This window comes from Botrytis cinerea, chromosome 11, assembly GCF_000143535.2.
Source record: "Botrytis cinerea B05.10 chromosome 11, complete sequence".
Lineage (NCBI taxonomy): Eukaryota > Fungi > Ascomycota > Leotiomycetes > Helotiales > Sclerotiniaceae > Botrytis > Botrytis cinerea.
In genome coordinates, this window is record NC_037320.1 from 1,904,403 (window position 1) to 1,922,562 (window position 18,160).

Here is an 18,160-nt window from a genome sequence, read left to right on the forward strand (position 1 = left end):
GTTGAAACACGAAAGAAAAGACAGACATACACTGTATTATAAACAACCGAGTATAACCCGTACAGAATCCTAATTTCGAATCGATTGGCAATGTAGTACATCCAGACCCACAATCATGTACCCCAGATTCCACAATTTACCACGCGGAAAGTTCCACGTCACCTGAAAAGAAGCAAGACGGAAAACGCTTGATAAATCTAGATTATCCAGAATTCAATTCTACATAATACCAAGACTGTCATGAAATTTAGCCTATAATTATCGTAGTCACGCAGTCGTCTAAGCGAAGCACGCCAAGCGGCATCTGACTGCGTGTAATATATTATCGGAATCTATCTCCTGCAATCCTGAAAAATCTTATTGTGAGGGAGGAATGTGGTGAGAATAGATTGAAGTGCAGGAAATTCTTCCCCCATGTTTTCTTGGGGGTTTGGGTATAGCGAATTCTTGTTTGTGGAAAGATGATTGTCAAGAGGGAGGCGGGTAGACTGGCCGACGGCGTATTTCCTTCTCCTTGAAAATGTGAGATGGGAATGTGCACTTCTTATCATTGAGTTTATTGCACTCTCTTGGAAGATATTCAGATAGAGGGTTAGCTGAAGCAAGCTTTTTGAGGCATTGGAACACCGGGCCGTTAGAGGTCGAAGATGCATCATGTGTTAATTTTTTTTTTAATCTACTTCGAGGTTTTTGGTCGATATATGAATCTTGTGTGTAAGTCTGGATCTTGAGAACTAGATTCCTCCTTCTGTACTTGCTCGCTTGCTTCAAAGAGTCACAATGCATTTGAAAACTTTCTCAAATCTTCTCGTTTTTGTGGCGACGGTTGCTGCTCATGGATATGTGGACAATGTAACGGTCAATGGGATTCTCTATACTGTAAGCTTTTCCACCTCAGTAAGACGTGAAATCAAATCTGACGAAGTTCATTCTAGGGTTATCAAGTAAGCCTCCGTCAAACTCCCGGCATGTGCCCTACTCACGTAGTCTCCTTTTCCAAAGCCCAATTCAGATCCCTACTATGCTACACCACCTCCACGTATCATTCGTCCAGTCCAAGGCAATGGTCCTATCACCGATCTCACGCTTATTGATCTTCAATGCGGTGGTTATACCGAAGGGGGTATTGTTGGTTCACAGCCTGCGAATTTGACTGCGGGTCCTGTTGCCGCTGGAAGCACGGTTAGTTTGAGATGGACGCTGTGGCCAGATAGTCACTGTAAGTTCTTATGATTTTGTTTCCGATGGGTTGAAAATAGAGATATGGAGGATTGTTGAGTAGATGTAGCGAGGCTAATTCAAATTTGTAAAGCTGGTCCGGTAATAACTTACATGGCGAAATGTCCTGCTGCAGGATGTAGTACCTACGTCCCCGGCACTGCGTAAGTTTTCTTTGCTCCCTTACTACTCGAATCCTTAACTCTCACTAATTTTGCCGTTCACAGTGCCGTTTGGTTCAAGATCCAAGCCACCGGACGCATTGGCAACACGACTGTCTGGGGTGACACCCCCCTAAAGACCGCGGGAAATTCTTATTCATATACTATTCCCTCCTGTCTCTCTGCTGGCTCATATATTGTTCGTCATGAAATTCTTGCATTACATGCAGCGTGGACATATCCAGGTGTACAATTCTATCCAAGTTGTCATCAAATACAAGTTACGGGGAGTGGAACTAGCACGGGTCCTAGTAGTAAAGTAGCTATTCCGGGTGTTTACAAGGCAACAGATCCAGGAATCGTTTATGATATGTATGCGGTTCAGCCATATACGATTCCAGGACCGGCAGTATTCACGTGCTAGATGGGGAGGGGTACGGATGATGGAGTATGGCGTGAGAGGAAGATTGAAGGTGGTAAATCGAGGAATTTTTGGGCTAGTAAGGCACGCGAAATATTGTACATAAGTTGATGTTAATTTTGGTATTCCAACAATCTAGCCGATTTGAATATGTGTGGTCTGATAACTTCCCATGATCTTGTTGGCAGAAGAAGTGATGACATTGATTTTGCAGTGGATTGATCGGGATAATTTTCTGAACATATCAAGCACGACACGATTCGTAGGACACAGAAAGATAACAAATTCCGACTTGGTAAGAGTGACGCCATAATAATAACACTAAACTGATTGGGTGTATAAAATAGAGCCAATTTCAGTCATTACACATACCTATTGCACGTACTAGATGTAAATAGTAACAAGTCGAATATACTCTTAAGCAATGTAAATTGTCTCCATTTATTAATAAGCAGACTATCTACAGGTAGACTCTCTACAATTCAATTTGAAATTCATTAAACACCATTTTCTCCTAGTTTTCTCCTGATCGATCAAATTATCAACAAGTCTATTAAAACTCATGTGTCTCAATGTCCAAACGGTTGCGACACGAGTGAATTTACACACGTGAGTGCACTAGCACACAAGCGTATTGCATATAGCTCTAGTGGCTCTGAACCTAGAATAGAGAGACATCATACAATACATTCATAAAACCATATGTATTATCGTGAAGATTGGGTAATCATAACCAAAGTTATACTAATACATACGATCCAAGAGACTTGACTTGAAAATATCGTTTGGAGGCTCAAACCCAGCCAGCTAATATGTTGTCAATGAAAGCATAATCTGAGCTTGTTTAATGAGAAGAGTTGTTTGATGACTTTATTAATCATTTGATGTGAATAACAAAACCAACTTGTTCAAAGTGTATATCTGTCTATACATCCTGAGAGAATCCCTTTCTTCTTTCTCATAGATTTAATCTTTTCCTTCGTTTTTTCGTCTCCGCACCATGATTATAATTAGATAGCGTCTAAAATCCCTTTTAACATATATAGGGATATTACTACTAAAGATGCAAATATAAGGACAGATAGGAAAAGACTCTCAACTCTTCTAAAGACTTTATTTGTCTTTCTTGATATCTTCCTTCAAGCTGAATTCATATCCTACCATGCTTAAATTCACAATAACAAATCTACGAAATGAAACTTCTATACTGTATTGAGACCGAGATGTGAAGATCTTCACAAAGTTGATCATTTGCCTCGGAGATGGGTTCGAGAGATTCACTTAATTAGGCCCATCAATTTGTCTCATCTCTTGTATAACGCACAAATCCTCAACCATAGCCCTCATACTATCCAACTCCAACTTTATGTCTTAACCTTCAACTACCAAGCACTACAAACAACTTATCTACAACAATGGCATCCACAAAAACAATAGTTGCAGATCCCGAAGGAGATGTCCTACTCCTTCTCGAACCAACAGAGAAAGCACAAACCAGCAAAACCAAAGTTTTATGCTCCTCCAAACATCTTCGTCTCGCATCTGCAGTCTTTAAAGCGATGCTCAGGCCGAATGTTTACAACGAAGGAACAGTTCTCTCTCACGTTGGCAAAGTGGAGATTCCACTTCTAGAAGACAATACTGAAATCATGACGACACTTGTACTCTTGATACATGGACGTCATCAACATCCTAATCTTCGCCCCATGGAAAATGTTGAATCTCTATGCCAGGCGGCGATTCTGGTCGACAAATACCAAATGCATGAGGCCACCAACTTTCTTACTGCACAATGGGCCGGTGCATATTTTCATGATTACCCAGTTCTTGCTCATCCTTTGTCTGATCTACCATTATTACTTTGCATCACTTGGGTATTCAACATGGCGGACGACTTTAAGGTGATCACACGCCAAATCAAACACGAAACTGTTGGAAGTATTATCGATTCTGTGGCGAGTTTCCACATCGATCTACCAATTCCACAAAGTGTCATTCGTGAGTAATCTTCCATACCTAAACTCGTTTTCTCACTCCAAGAATATCCGACTAACAAATGTCTCATAGAAAAACTTGAGAACTCAAGAAATTCTGATATTAGAAGTGTATACGAGGGAATCAGGCTTATGATTACCAATCGTGAGAATTACATTGACAGCTCTCGACGATTCTGCAAAGCTACCAGCAGAAGCGATACAGTAGCAGATGTTCACGAAGCCCAAGAACACAGAAAGAGATGTGACAGAGTTGTTCTTGATAGTTTGATATCCGGGGCTTTGGAATTCGGTCTTTGGCCATTGGATGTGGCACGATCTCTTGCGAGTACCAGCTCGTTCTATAGAGTTACGCAAAAGGCGATCAATCTTGAGTTTACGACGGAGTGTGAAAGATTGATGGATTTGCATATAGATCACACTGGGATTGTTTATGAGTTTGGATCTTTACGGAGAATCAAACGAGGGATTGAGGCTGGTGTGAAAGAGATTGAGGAACGCCTCACAGGTTTGAATTTGAAGTTTGAGAAGAGGAGGTTTGATATGCCAATGCTGGAAACACATCGTTGAGTTGGTGATATTGATGATGGTATCTTGGACTGTCCACCACATTTATAATGTATTTGGGCAGATAGACAGAATTTTGACTGGAAAATTAATGTAGTAATATAACAAGTTCTGTACCTAAACTATCAGAAAATATCCCATCGACAGCAAATATAAGAGGTTGATCATTTCTTCCTTCCGTGACTTGAGTACATGAGTAACAGTCAACAAACCTCAGAAATGATTTCCAAACTAGATTGATTAGATTCATGAGTTCCAATGAAACAGCCCGGAGGATTCTGTTAATTTAGAGCTACATTTTATTCTATCTCTCATTCATAACACGATTTTGAAATCTTATATCAGAAAGAAACGAACAAACCAAGCTAAACACCGCATCTGTTGTAACTACAAAATCTGGAATCGTCCTCCCTCCATTACTTGAACTCAACACCCAAAAGCACTTCATCTCGCAAGAATAGTATACAGTCAGCTATCTTATCCCCCTTAATTTTGCTCTACGATCCTTCAATTCTCTTCAATTCATAATGGCTCCCTCTTACTGCTCGCAAAGTAGATCCAGACTATAACTATACCCCTTGGCGGCAACACAACCAAATTCCCCGAATCTCTTGATCCCCTTGTCAAAAAGTTCAAGAAGCAAAAATCTTCATCTTAACAAACGACTTGACACAAAATCCTCACATGTTCAGCGCGCCGATCGACAATCCCAATGTATTAAATATCAAACATGCTGAAATCCACCTCTCTGACTTCACTCTCCATACCAAAGCGACGATCCACCTCGAGCGTTTTCTACACTCCACGATCTCCGAAACGCTCCACACCACCTACCGTTTATCCCACACAAATATCATCAATGACCCTCAAAACACTAATCAATCGATCTTCCAAACATAATCATAATCAACTCCATTCTTAGTATTCCAATGGAATTCCTTCCCATGAGGGGACCTCCCATATCGAACAGAAGAAAGCGTAAGGATTGAAACAGAAACAGAGTCCATCTGCGAGGGAGCAGATGAAGCATCTGTAAAACAATCGCTTGTGAATTCAAAGACGAATATGATGATGAATCAGATTGGGAGAGGAGTATTTTTAGACCTCGAGATATATTGACAGAGAGTTTACAGTTCATCAGTCCATAGACAGATTATAAAACACAATCCACAAAGGTTGAAGCCAGACACTTCGGCACCCACATTCCACCTTCCAGATAATCCTCAACGCAAAACCAGATCAATCATCTAAACATAAACACAAACACAGGTAGATTCAGAAGTCGAAAATCTCTGGGTTTCATCAGACCACGATCCACCCGGACTAATCTGATTGAAAGCCCCTGCATACTGCTATATTAGATACTTCTTGCTAATCAAGTCGAGTGCGAGAAAGATATGGATTGATGAGTTTGTATGTTGAAGAATGCGCTTTGTGAGTATGTTTCCAAACCACCTGAGCAACCCCATCATCGTTGAGCTTTTTATACATCTTTGGTGTTGGAGATCTTTCTCCCACAGATCCATCAGTATACATACCCCTAACAGGCATCCTATTCACCGCCCTCACCAACTCAACACCCCGTAGATCATCCTCTCCATCCCATTCCCTTTACTTTTGCCATCCCCATCCCCATCCCCATCCCCACCCGAACCCCTCAAACCCCACCTCTCACTCACAAGCCACAAAATCCCTTCTCCACTCCCAACCGTCATCACCAAACCCTCATCACCAACTCCATCCCAACCCGCACATTTCCATCTACCGAAGCCACCTCAACAGCATTCCAGCTCCACCATATGCACGATCACCCCCAGGAAAGCCATGCACCAGACTAATCCTCCCCAAATATCTCTCTGCACTTCCCCCCATAAAAAATATCTTCATCCACTATACGTGCGAAGAAACACAGCATATAATACCTATTTCTTCGAAGAGATAAATCTGCATGGAGGAGTTTGAACTTGGCTTTGGAGTTTGGGAGTGAGGATTGAGATTATGTAGTTGGGGAGGGGGGAGTTGTGTGATGATAAGTATGACCAAGTAGTATATGTAAGAGTAGGTTAGGTGGAGTGGAGACTTTCTTTCGTTGCTATTTTCGCTCGATATTCACGTGTTATTATAATAGAAAAAGTATGAAATAGAAATAGATAGAGATAATAATATCGAATATAAGAAAGAGTGACAAGTGAAATTTCAGAATTGAATAGATAGGAACGTAGTATTTCGAAAAAATCGAAAAACACCCCCCATCATAACCAAAAAATCAATCAATCAACCCTTGAGCCTTTTCCTCTCGCTCATCCTAGATCCCCCATCTCCCTATCCACAAATACGATTCACATTCTTCAGCAAACTCCAATCTCTCGCTTGCATGAAGCGAAGTTCTCTACGAGGACGAAACTCTCTACATTTAGAAAGAATGCTCGTCGCTGCATCTTTATTTCTCGCAATGATGAAGAGTGGAAGTGGATGCGTGATGTGTTCCTCGTGCGCGTAAGCGAGAGCGAGGAGTGTGTGGGTGCTGATTTGGAGGCGTCGCTGATGAAGATAGTGGTGAGAGGGAGGGGTGGTGAAGTTAATCAGATGAACATATGTATGCATTAATACTGATTTGAACATCCATTCATTCATCCATTCACTCGGTATGTATATATATTTCTCCGATTATATTACATTGAATAAATGGATGAACCTCATACACACTCCTATTTATGATAATGAACCTAGACGACATTCTTTATCACCACGCAAGTTTCACTTCAATCGCAAGTCGAAGTCAAAGTAGCAGAAAAAAAAAAACTCGATGCGAAAAATGTAGATGTCAAGTCCTATATAAAGTTATGTGCAGGAACGAAATTCTTCACCACGATTAGTTTGGATCTCGAGAAGGAACCGAACCAAATCTGCATTTGTATTTGGGAATGCTGGATGGGTAGATATGTACTCGGTATCTATTGTCAGAATCCTGATACCGATTTATGCTTTGAGACCCTCACAGACTTATGGATTTAAAGCTGTAACTCAATTTGAATGTTTGACCTTCTTAACAGATCCATCTTGAGCAGATTGTGAATTTCACGTGACTTGAATGCTTCATATATCGTCGAAAGCTCAGCGAGATCAAGAACCACCTCTTGATATATTTGGAATTACTTGAGCACTCTTCCGCTTATCTCTCTGCACATCCCGACTCTCTTATCACTCAGATATTCTTCTGATGCCTATCCACGGAGTTTCGTCTGTATTTTCAAAATAGTCTTGATTTTCACCTGCACTTTCCATGAAAGACACGCAGTTATTGGGAATCTTACTTTCTTAAGTTTTTCACCTCTCCTCTTTGAAAAGTACCCTCATCCCAGACTCTCTTGACTAAACAGTGGCGAGTTCTTTCAAATGAATTCTAGCTTCATCTTGCGGTAGCAGTTATCAAAGTTTCCAGAGATATCGGGATGGAGATTGCGTATCTCGAATCATCACGGGACAGTTTCTTGCGGTGAAGAGAAATGATAGTGGAGAATCTTGGTGTGATGAATGAATAACAAGTGAAGTCATTCGGTGTTTAACGTCAAGCATGTATATCAATATCGCTTGATTGATTGATTTCTATGAAGTAGTAGAGTACGACAGTGTGACAGATCGGGGAAGAAATATATCACGTGACCTATCACATCTGGATGTGCCCAACAGAGTCTCCTGGATTTTCAACTGGATGTGTTTGACTGAATAGCTATTATTGCATATCAAAAATATATACTATATTATACTCTTTAAAATTACAACCTCGACAAGAGATACACAATGAATCATTTCATCAAACTCACTCCGTCCTGTCTCTCCTCTTCAGTCTCCATCCATCGTCTCTCCAAAATACTTGGAAATTTCCACATCCAACCAACACACAAGCGAGTCTCGTACCCGCTCTCCCCTCTTCTCCTACTCAGCCCAGCTGCAAAGAACAGAACAGAATAGAATCTCACATTATTATTATTAGAACTTTCTCCATACGTGCAGATGCAACATGCAAGACATACAGTTTCAAGACATGCAGTTTCAAGACATGAATTCGCTGCATCTGCGATCAATCATCACGAAGTGAAGAATTCACCGAGTAGATTTTATATTCTTTTTTTCTTTCTTCTTTTGCAAGTATTCAATTCCGAAGCGCAATACCCTCCTCCCTCCATCCTTACCCCGCAAGAATGAAAAAATAAATAAAAACATCAGACGGTGAAGAGGAAATTCTAATCTTAGGGATGTTGGTTGTAATGTTATCCTAGCACGCCCAGCTAGAGAGTACGCAAACGAAAAAAACTAATGCAGTCTGACGTCGGTCCCTTAAAAGTTAATTGATCTACCAACTGACTGATAATAACAAGGTCTAGTAGGTAGCAAAGGCTTTGAAAATCCCTTTGTACGCTGGTTGAAATTGAATCTAAGCTGGTATTTATTCTCCATTCGCCCTTCTCCATTTTTGATGGACGATTGGCGATTGACGGTTGTCGATTGATGATCTGTGCTGTGAGCAAGTGCTTCGTAGGTGGTGATCATATCGCGACCAACGAGGCATGTAGTTACTTAGGTAGAGATGTGAATAACAATTGAAGAAAGAGAAAGATAGATACATAGATGCATCTGGATCCGATATAAAGTTCGACCTTACCTACATCTGGATTGTCAGACTAGATGCATATACACACTACCTAGCTATCTAGATACATATTTTGTCATTCGTTCATCCATGGTTTACGAGGTTTCGGGGAGGATTCTTGCTTCTTGGGGCATGGTTCAATGGCTAGGAGGGAGAATGGTCGAGATGGATCGGTGGATCGTGTGGTGGATGTTGATGTGTGTTGTGCTTGTTAGGGAGGGTCGGTAGATGAGTAGTTTGAAATGCATCTCGAGCGCCATCCAATCCCATCCATCCCATCCATCCAATCCAAGTCCAAGAAACACAGATGAACTCGATAAACTTTCCCGCATCACTCACGACAGCCAATATGGTGGAGGCTGGGCTGGTGGGTGGGCTCCTAGCGATTTCTAGATTTCCTAGTCCCGGAGTCGATGTGGTGGAGTCATGGTGGTGGATACCGGTGCGCACGATACATGGAGTCTCTTATCAGAACGACACAATGTATATAAGAACCTGGGTATTGCATAGGAGAACGATCTAGCTGGGTGTGGATTCATGGGGGATCGTGGTACGATTGTTATGCAGTGTGGACTTGGCTGATGTGATGGAGTGGCTAGGTATGTTGTATGACATCTGAGGGGTTTAGTCAATTACTTGATTGGAGATGAAGTAAGTGGATGGATGGATGGATGAGATGGGAGGTTTATAAATGTGTGTTTTTCCTGTGTTGATGTGATTTTGTAGTCTTGCTGTTATTTCACTTTGTCGAATTTATCCATATATAGAAATCCTCATCTTCTCACTCGGTAAATTATTACTCAACGAACGAAACTAAAAAGAAAGATACGCATTCGATTTCGATTTCGGGATTCGAGAATCAATACAATACAATACAAAACTTCCACCACGATTATTATCACACACATACATCTACTCTTCCTCCAAACCAACACACCAACACACCAGCACACAAACAATCGTACCTCCCTACAAACCTCGCTCCTCCCCAAAAATCAAAATGTGCTGGCCAAGTCGAACAAGATATTACCACGAACCTGTCGTCCGCGAGGTCGTCTACGCCCCTCGACCCGTCTCTCGAGGGCGTCATGTTCACCCTCAACGCGTCTCGGTTGCTTCGGTCAGAACTTCGAGACCTGTTAGTAGAACGTACGTTACGGCTAGTCCGAGAGCGAGTCGCACGAGCTACAGCAGTTCGACTTATAGGAGGAGGTATTGAGGGGTGGTGGGATAGATGGGATTGGTGAGATGGGTGAGATGAAGTGGGATGGGATGAATTGAGATGGGATGGATGGAATGTCTTTTATGATTGATGATGATGATGAGGATGATGGGTATGGGTATGGGTATTGGTATATGATATAGGATGACTGGCGTATTGGGTTGGATTGGGTGGATGGGATGGATGGGATGGGGGATGAGAGGCAGAGATGGATGATCTCTCTCATGTGTCCATGATTGTACATTTGTATGGAGCTATCTATCACTGTCGAGTTGGCCAGCTGTCTATGAGATGGGATCTCGATTCTTCTGTGTTATTTCTTATTTATTGTTTTTTATTTACGAGGGTTTATGATTGTATGATAATGTTGCGGCATACATATCCCCAGATTCTCCCCATCACATTCCGCAAGCAATCTCGTGACCAAATGATTGAAACCAAATCTTGAATGTGTCCATGCCATGCTTCATTCAGTGCAATACGCTTAGTCATCCCAGTCATCCCAGTCATCCCAGCAATCCGGACGATAACGTACATTCCTGGGTATGACGTCAATGTCAATGGCGGGGTTCACGTCAACCATCATGATAACCTGCATTGAGAAGAAAGAAGCCTGCTTATCAATTCTATCATCATCATCATCAACGGAACAATTATAATTGATATTCATTCTGCGACCGTGTTGATCGTCGTGGTGTATATCTTCATATCCATACTGTATATATATATACTACATTCGCCGAGCTCTCGAACAGGAAGCTGGAGTGGCATATATTGAGTGGCAGGTTTGTCTCCCCTGCTCTTTCGTCGCAAAGAGATATGATATCCATTTACTTTCCTACATACCTTTATGGTCGATGATCCCATTCGTGCGCTGGTGAGCATGAAGCAACTGCACATAGAGACAAGATCTGGGAAGCATCCTGATTTGAAGGATCCTTTTATTTTTAGATCGAAAGTCACATCTGCATTAGAACACCAAAGGTGTGATGAAAAGAAAAGGGAAAGAGCTGATCAGCCTCTAGATCCAACAAACATAGTACTTGCTTGATTCGATTCAACTATCAATATGTAAGTACAATGTGTTAATTTCATTCTTCTCACATCTCTTAACCTTCACTTCAATACCAAAGGAAACCTATCAAAAATGTTGCGACGGGCAAATTCCAGCAGAGCTTCTGGATCTGGAGAGAGAAACAATCCTTTAAAGCATTTGTTCGCGCCCAATCATCCTTTGTTGCACCCTCGTCGTCGTGGCATTCGACCCATGTTCAATTACGCTGATCGTCAAGTTCAGATGATAGTTACTAACATCATTATTGTCAGGAATCGAGCAATCTCAGTCCGTTCTTCAGGAGGGAAATCCTCATCCAAAGATGCCTCATCCTCCAAACATTTCTCCCTCTCTTCCCTTCGTGGGATGAATCAACCAGATCTCTCCAAGAAACTTTATAAACTCATCAAAACCGAAAACAATCTTATTACAGCATATGAAACTGCAGGCAGAGAACGCATCTCGATTGCGACCCAACTTTCCGAATGGGGTGAATCCACTGAGGACGATGCGATTTCGGAAATCTCGGATAAGATTGGAGTTTTGTTGAGTGAATTGGGTGATCAAGAAGATTACTATGCACATAGTTTGGATGATTCGAGAGGGGTCTTGAAGGCTATTCGAAATACTGAGAAGAGTGTTCAACCAAGTCGGGATCATAAACATAAATTGGAAGAACAAATTGCTAAATTACGGGCCAAGGAGCCTCAAAGTGCTACATTGGTTACACTGGAGCAAGAGTTGGTCAGAGCAGAAGCAGAACAATTGGTTGCTGAGGCTCAATTAACAAATATTGTAAGTTTAGTCGTTCGAGAGTCATGATTGGACGAGAAAAGCCAAGTATACTGACAAGATAAATTCAGACAAGAAAGAAGATCAAGGAAGCATATGATGCTGAATTTACAGCCACAATTGAAAGAGCAGAGAAACAGATTATCCTCGCTCGTCATGGACGTCGACTACTCAATCTTCTTGATGATACACCAATCGTGCCAGGAAACATTCGTCCAGTTTTTGAACATACTGAACAAGCCCGACAAATTCTCAATGATGCTGAGGATGATCTTCGAGATTGGCAATTCGATGCCGAAGAAGTTCAATCGCATGGTAACCTAGATGCTGGGGGAATGCGTCAGGAAGGTACTGAACATCAGCAAGTCCAAAACGTAGAAGGTTCTATTGTTGGTACTGAGGATGGCTATCGTAATGAAGGAGTTCAATCGGAAATTGGGGACACTAGAATTAGTAGTGGACAACAAAACCCAGGAAGCTATGCTCCTAGTGTTACGGGAACTTCAGTTACCACTGGTCCGATAGAGACAAGTGAGGTTAATAGGGTTGCTTAGTGTGGTTAACGATTCACACGACTTTTTCGGTAGTTTGTACAGTATAATTGAAGCTTTATTAAATTGTGAACTTTCTATCTCATATTACTTTTCATGAATTAAATGATCATTTGGGTTTAAGGTGTGAGCGCATAGAATAGATGTGTCGATATATAGATTGATTCACCTATTGCATGAGAGGCTGTAGATCTTTGCAGTCGGTTTAACGCTCCATTGAAATACTAATTCCTGAACTTTACCCACATGTTTCCGAGTACTATAAATTGGAGATGCCCTCTTTCAACCGAATAAAAGGGGAAGCGCAACGATCCATCACCCGTCACCCGAACCCCGCAATGTTTTACTTGGCGAGAATCAGCTGACTTTAGATGGGTAGGGTTGGTATTGATTCGTTAGATAGTTTCCATATAACTTATTATAATGTTTGGGGATTTTTAGGTAACTGGATGGGGATATTGGGGAGGGGAGATTTTTTTGCTGTGCTGGTGGAAGGCTGGAAGGCTGGATGGATGGATGGATGGATAGATGATTGTGAATATGTCTCCGAAAAGTGCCCGGTTTGTTACCGGTTGCGAGGAGTTGGTTGAGAGTTGGTTGGGAAGTCGCCGAGGAATTCGCCGGGTGAAGTGGATGGGGAGTTGATGGATATGTTTGATCTTTTGGGGGTTTGGGAGAGTGTTATTGGAGTTTGGGAAGGGGAGAGGGGAGGGGAGGGGAGGGGATATATAGTTGTCTTTGATCCTTTATTTTTTTTTTCTTTTTTTCTTTCTTCTGAAATATTGTGATACTATAGCAGAGCCATATGGTAAGATTATACTATACGATCAAATACAATATACGATATACGATATTACAATATCTTAACACACTATACCGCACCATACCACATCAAAAAACAGAGGCCAAATTTCATAAAATGGCTGACCTTATGAAAGAACTCGGTACGGGCTGATCATTCATATCCTTCCTCTTTTAATCTCCTGCCCCCACAAAAACCCAAATCCCCATACCCAACCCCCACACCCAAACCTCCCACTAACATCCCCTCCCCCTCTCCAGGTTCCCAAACAAAATGGAGCACCTCAGAATTCACATCCTGCATCACCAAAATGTCTGAAGCCAAAGGTTTACAACCTGGCACTCTGCCCATCCGTCACATGGTCCAATTAGCACATGATTTATTGCCCTTCGATAGCGCAGATTGCAAGGACAAAATCATCCTAGATGTAGGTTGTGGACCTGGACAAGTAACAGAGCATTTACTTGAGGAGTATCGACCTTCTCTCTTCCCCGTCTCGGGGGATCATCACAACAACCACAATCATAAAGCCCACATCCTCGCCTCGGATTTCAGCGCCCCGATGATCGCGCAATTGACGAGTCGGAAAGAGAAGGAGATTGCAAAGGGGAATGGGATCTGGGAATGTGTGGATGCGAAAGTATGCGATGCGCAGGATTTGCGGATGATAGTGCGGGATCGGGTGGCCAGTCATGTGTTTGCGAGCTTGGTGCTGTTTATGCTTCCGGAGCCGAGACAGGGGTTGAGCGAGATGAAGAGGGTGTTGGGGAGGGGGGGCGTGGCAGCGTGTACTTCGTGGAGGGGGAGTGAGTGGATTGATTTAATGAGGGTGGGCGCTGCTTCTGCTTCTGCTTCTGCTGAGGGGAAGCAGGAGGAGGAGGAGGAGATCGGGGCTGGAGATGAAGAGAAAGTGAAAGGGAAGGGGAAAGGAAAAATGGAGATTCCGAAAGAATGGTCGAGTGCAGAGGGTGTGCGCAGGGAAATGGAAGATGTGGGATTTGTGGATGTGCAGGTGGTGGAGAGCGAGGCGCGCTGGGACTTTGAGAGTCATGAGGGGATTGTGGATTTGATATTGGGGTTCCCGGGGATGGAGATTATGGTGGGGGAGAGCTGGGGGGAGGGAGGGAGGGAAAAAGCGAGGGAGGGTATGCTGGGGTGGATGAGGGAGAGGTTTTCGCGGGGGGAGGGCGCGTTGACTGGTGTTGCTATTGTGGGGGTGGGGAGGAAGGGGTTGTAGATTTTGGGGGGTTGCGGGTTGTGAGGAATGGGGAATGGGGAGAGAGATGCAGGATTGGAGATGTGGATATCAGTTTTGGGACTTTTTTTCTTTCTTTTTTCCCTTTTTGTGAGATAAGATAGATCGATATATAAAAGGATATTTGGATGAGATTTTCAAGTCATGTAAAATTATTTCCTTAACTATACATCCATTCATTCCTCATTTCGAATTTAATATCCACACGCAAAGTCTCGAGCATCATCCATACCGTAATGTGACGTGACGTGACATTACTTTATTAGATACCTGCAAATACGAATCACCACTCTTTCCCGTTCTTGAGTATTCTCAATTACTTTGAAATTGACGATGGAATTTTCGAAGCTTGTAGGTTTATCGATTGGAAATTCGAAAAGTTTGTTGATGTATATATATACATACTTGATACTTTATTCTTTCCTTTCCTTTTATAAGAAAGATTAGACGAATTGATGAATTAGATGTATAGTATAGTATGAATTGGAAGGGAAAAAAAAATAGACAAATATTTTTATCGAATCTGAGGAGCTCGCTTAATTTGTATCTGAGAAGTTTTATCAGTTATCTGATGATTATTCTTCGTAAGTGAATTTATATTTCACGCACATGATTGAAAAAAAAAAAAAAAGGAAATAAAGAAGTGTAAACTCACATTACTAACAAATACTCGGTATTAAAAGATTAGAACATGTATAAAATACGAATTCAATTTTTTGCCGTTACTAATGGTTCAGATTCGCATGGCATGAGCAGGCACCCTCGGGAACTTGAGTAAGTATTTTGAGAGGTTGAAAGTTCCCAAGTCGACTACACACGCAAGATTGATGAGTTCACTGCATGGGATAATTTTTTTCAAGGCTAAGAATTATTTTTTCAAAGTAAATACAAGATTCCAAAAAGCTATAACATGAGGAAGCCTTGAAGTGAGGGACCAAGTGAATAATTTCGAAAACCTATAACATGAGGGAGCGTGGAAGTGAGGTACCAGATACATATGCCACAATTCAAGATTCTAAACTGAAAAAAGAAATAACAATGAAAAATATGAAAAAAGCCAACATGACCAATTTGGACCTTAACGAATTGGTGTCGCCACAATGTTCGCCACAGTCCTACATGCTAGACTTCCCGACATGCTCATTCTCACAGATTCAATTCTCTTGTACCAATTATTATTTGAGGAATCGGCTACTCCACCAATAACCGGATCAGAATACCAGCGCTCCGCAGTTGTTACATACTCAGCAGCACGAAGTCGTCCAAGTGCCACCAATAGTGTAGCCCTATAAGTGGTTCGAGCAGGCGCATTGAGAGTTTGCTTGACATTCAAAGCAACGGTCTTGGTGGTGGAATTGGTCTTGGTGGTGGTATTTGTATAGGAATAAGAAAGCTGCACACCCCATGTTGTTGAAGAAGATGAAATACCTTCTACACCGGCAGTCATAGTCTGGCTGAATGATGCACTGACACCTACTACATGTTGATCTGAGGTTTCAACAGTGACTGTTTGGGATGTTGAATCATCGATAGAAACCTCGACGTGTTGTACTTCGGTAGAGTCGTTCGTTCCTGAGATTTCAGACGTGAGATTTGTTTGACTGTCGGCATTACTTGTTGAAGTATTGAATGGTGTAATGATTTCCTTCTTGGGAAGCACTCTTTCCCACTTGAAAGAGCTTATAACGTCATCCATCCTGACATCATTCAGATTTGGGATTTCTTTGACGTTACCCCAACCCTTAACATTGTTATAAGCGTCACCATCCCCGGCCCATGTATTATACAATGAAGCATACTGACGATCCGATAAAGTGCGCCAGCGTAAAGAGCTAGCAAGGTTGTCAATTCCCCAACCCTGGAGCGATTGAGCTCTTCCAGGTTCCCACTCACTGAGCCATATCGTTGCGCGGTTCCCGAGAAAGTTTGGATCGGCAAATATCTCTATCGCACCCATGTTGAGATCGACTCTTCGCCAGAAGAAATTGGATGCAGTATCATCCATACCGATATTAGCAAAGTCACATGATTCCGTCTTGCCAGTACCGACTAGATCAATACAGTGACCACCACTTTCGAGGTTGCCTACTTGGACACTGTTGTTTCCGCCACCCATGAGAGTAAATACAACGCCAATTGGTAAATTGTACAAAGCACAAGCGGCATTGTCGAATTGATCATTTGTGATTACGTGGCGCTGGAAAGGTGTATAATTATCCAGACATATGTCGGTTCTCTTACCCGCACAATTGAGACCTTGCCACATTGCTACGGTGTTGTATTCGACTGAGACGCCTCCAGGAAGTCTGGCAATGGGAGGTGGCTTGGTTAGAAGCTCAACCTACTGCGCAGGAGTTCGAAGAGTTGCCATTTTTGGAGTGAGTGATGAAATCAATGCTCAGTTGTGATTTGGAAATAGATGGTGATAGATGAATATGTTGAATCTGAGTGGATTTTCCATCCTCTGGAGGTTATATGACATTATTTATAGATGGGAATTTCACATTTGTACAAGAGAAACGGAACAGTCAAGATGTAACACATCCAGCAAGATTTCGGGCACCGTTAGGTCAAAATAGCGCAGCAAAAGATCGATAGTACAACATCATCAGAAAAGAGCGCCAATTATGCATGTAACGCTTTTTGGACTTTTCAGCTTTCTTTTAAAGATGAATGAAATCAAGATACCAGACATTTGAAACAGTCAATCTTTGAGAATCTAGCAAGATGATGTCCAAAATATCGATTTCAATCTCGCGGTTTGTTTTAGCATATAGGCACAAAGATCAATACATGACCTTTGTTCTAGCTTGGCTACTTGGTTGGATGTGAACCTTGAGAAATTACATAGCGGAAGCCTATGATCTGAATCTTCAATGTGCTCCGCTGATATTTGCGGAGCGTAAACAGATTGTGAACAAGCATGAATCATTTGAAGTTGTTCTGTTCAGGATAATGACGCAGGGCCGAGGATTGATGAAACGCATGAAAATCTCAATGGGGTATTGCGCGAATTCTTAACTGGCTTGACAAACTTCGAATCCTTGACACCAAAATCATCTGGTATCTTGACTGCTCGGAATCATTCCGTGCATGCTACATACCACAGTCGTTTCCTTAAAGGCGTTTCTGTAGAAAAAGGCTTTAGATTAAAATTTACTTCATAACATTTTCCAAAAATCAAAAGAGATTGAAGGACAGTCAGTAATCGATTGAGGGCTGGTAAAATTTGATGTTCAACCCCATTTAATGAGGTTGGAATGAAGAGGAAACTAATCGCCAAATTTCAATACATGCGACTATTGAATAAGAAAGACTTGAGTTTGAAAATGCTGGGATATTCCGATGAGAAGTAGGGCATGGATTCTGCTTTCTCTAAAAACAAAGTCATGCCAAAAGCCTCTCTTGATACTTTGAAAGAGGCAATGTAATCAACTGACGAGAGTTGGTAGTACTTCTTCCAACTCGCATG

At 41.9% G+C, this 18,160-nt stretch overlaps 6 protein-coding genes across 8 annotated transcripts; 4 read left to right on the top strand and 2 right to left on the bottom strand.

Moving 5' to 3' along the window:
- The first annotated feature begins 729 nt into the window (after positions 1-729).
- BCIN_11g05360 (hypothetical protein) lies at positions 730-1,933 on the top strand. The gene is made up of 5 exons (XM_024696066.1): positions 730-879; positions 936-944; positions 1,003-1,219; positions 1,313-1,382; positions 1,446-1,933. The coding sequence occupies exons 1-5, from the start codon at positions 781-783 to the stop codon at positions 1,801-1,803; spliced, it is 753 nt and encodes a 250-aa protein (XP_024551869.1). The 5' UTR covers positions 730-780; the 3' UTR covers positions 1,804-1,933.
- Positions 1,934-2,946: 1,013 nt separating this feature from the next.
- BCIN_11g05370 (hypothetical protein) lies at positions 2,947-4,424 on the top strand. Its single transcript, XM_001546305.2, has 2 exons — positions 2,947-3,798; positions 3,868-4,424. Exons 1-2 carry the CDS (start codon positions 3,216-3,218, stop codon positions 4,362-4,364), a joined length of 1,080 nt encoding a protein of 359 aa, XP_001546355.1. The 5' UTR covers positions 2,947-3,215; the 3' UTR covers positions 4,365-4,424.
- A 5,313-nt stretch (positions 4,425-9,737) lies between these two features.
- BCIN_11g05380 (hypothetical protein) lies at positions 9,738-10,653 on the bottom strand. The gene has a single exon (XM_024696067.1). It carries the CDS (start codon positions 10,476-10,478, stop codon positions 10,173-10,175), a length of 306 nt encoding a protein of 101 aa, XP_024551870.1. The 5' UTR covers positions 10,479-10,653; the 3' UTR covers positions 9,738-10,172.
- A 106-nt stretch (positions 10,654-10,759) lies between these two features.
- Positions 10,760-12,716, top strand: BCIN_11g05390 (hypothetical protein). 3 transcript variants are annotated; one of them, XM_024696069.1, is made up of 4 exons: positions 10,760-11,019; positions 11,260-11,305; positions 11,561-12,083; positions 12,152-12,716. In XM_024696069.1, coding segments are annotated over exons 2-4 (1,008 nt in total). In that variant the 5' UTR covers positions 10,760-11,019; positions 11,260-11,303; the 3' UTR covers positions 12,635-12,716. The 3 variants fall into 3 exon arrangements, with proteins under 3 accessions (XP_024551871.1, XP_024551872.1, XP_001546357.1); XM_024696068.1 differs by lacking the exons at positions 10,760-11,019; positions 11,260-11,305 and adding an exon at positions 11,367-11,449; XM_001546307.2 differs by lacking the exons at positions 10,760-11,019; positions 11,260-11,305 and having other exon boundaries at positions 11,367-12,083.
- Positions 12,717-13,001: 285 nt separating this feature from the next.
- BCIN_11g05400 (hypothetical protein) lies at positions 13,002-14,483 on the top strand. Its single transcript, XM_024696070.1, has 3 exons — positions 13,002-13,575; positions 13,694-14,401; positions 14,446-14,483. The coding sequence occupies exons 1-3, from the start codon at positions 13,437-13,439 to the stop codon at positions 14,475-14,477; spliced, it is 879 nt and encodes a 292-aa protein (XP_024551873.1). The 5' UTR covers positions 13,002-13,436; the 3' UTR covers positions 14,478-14,483.
- Positions 14,484-15,615: 1,132 nt separating this feature from the next.
- BCIN_11g05410 (hypothetical protein) lies at positions 15,616-17,133 on the bottom strand. The gene has a single exon (XM_024696071.1). It carries the CDS (start codon positions 16,952-16,954, stop codon positions 15,767-15,769), a length of 1,188 nt encoding a protein of 395 aa, XP_024551874.1. The 5' UTR covers positions 16,955-17,133; the 3' UTR covers positions 15,616-15,766.
- Between the last annotated feature and the right edge of the window lie 1,027 nt (positions 17,134-18,160).

What these genes read in the sequence shown, in the direction of transcription:
- BCIN_11g05370 (XM_001546305.2), top strand. Translation starts at nt 3,216, where the DNA reads ATGGCATCCACAAAAACAATAGTTGCAGATCCCGAAGGAGATGTCCTA. An exon ending in AATTCCACAAAGTGTCATTC is followed by an intron (nt 3,799 to 3,867) that starts GTGAGTAATCTT and finishes AATGTCTCATAG; the next exon opens with AAAAACTTGAGAACTCAAGA.
- BCIN_11g05380 (XM_024696067.1), bottom strand. Translation starts at nt 10,478, where the DNA reads ATGTACAATCATGGACACATGAGAGAGATCATCCATCTCTGCCTCTCA.
- BCIN_11g05360 (XM_024696066.1), top strand. Translation starts at nt 781, where the DNA reads ATGCATTTGAAAACTTTCTCAAATCTTCTCGTTTTTGTGGCGACGGTT. An exon ending in GCTGTGGCCAGATAGTCACT is followed by an intron (nt 1,220 to 1,312) that starts GTAAGTTCTTAT and finishes AAATTTGTAAAG; the next exon opens with CTGGTCCGGTAATAACTTAC. An exon ending in ACCTACGTCCCCGGCACTGC is followed by an intron (nt 1,383 to 1,445) that starts GTAAGTTTTCTT and finishes TGCCGTTCACAG; the next exon opens with TGCCGTTTGGTTCAAGATCC.
- BCIN_11g05410 (XM_024696071.1), bottom strand. Translation starts at nt 16,954, where the DNA reads ATGTGGCAAGGTCTCAATTGTGCGGGTAAGAGAACCGACATATGTCTG.
- BCIN_11g05390 (XM_001546307.2), top strand. Translation starts at nt 11,382, where the DNA reads ATGTTGCGACGGGCAAATTCCAGCAGAGCTTCTGGATCTGGAGAGAGA. An exon ending in AGGCTCAATTAACAAATATT is followed by an intron (nt 12,084 to 12,151) that starts GTAAGTTTAGTC and finishes AGATAAATTCAG; the next exon opens with ACAAGAAAGAAGATCAAGGA.
- BCIN_11g05400 (XM_024696070.1), top strand. Translation starts at nt 13,437, where the DNA reads ATGGTAAGATTATACTATACGATCAAATACAATATACGATATACGATA. An exon ending in TGACCTTATGAAAGAACTCG is followed by an intron (nt 13,576 to 13,693) that starts GTACGGGCTGAT and finishes CCCCCTCTCCAG; the next exon opens with GTTCCCAAACAAAATGGAGC. An exon ending in AGAATGGTCGAGTGCAGAGG is followed by an intron (nt 14,402 to 14,445) that starts GTGTGCGCAGGG and finishes GTGGATGTGCAG; the next exon opens with GTGGTGGAGAGCGAGGCGCG.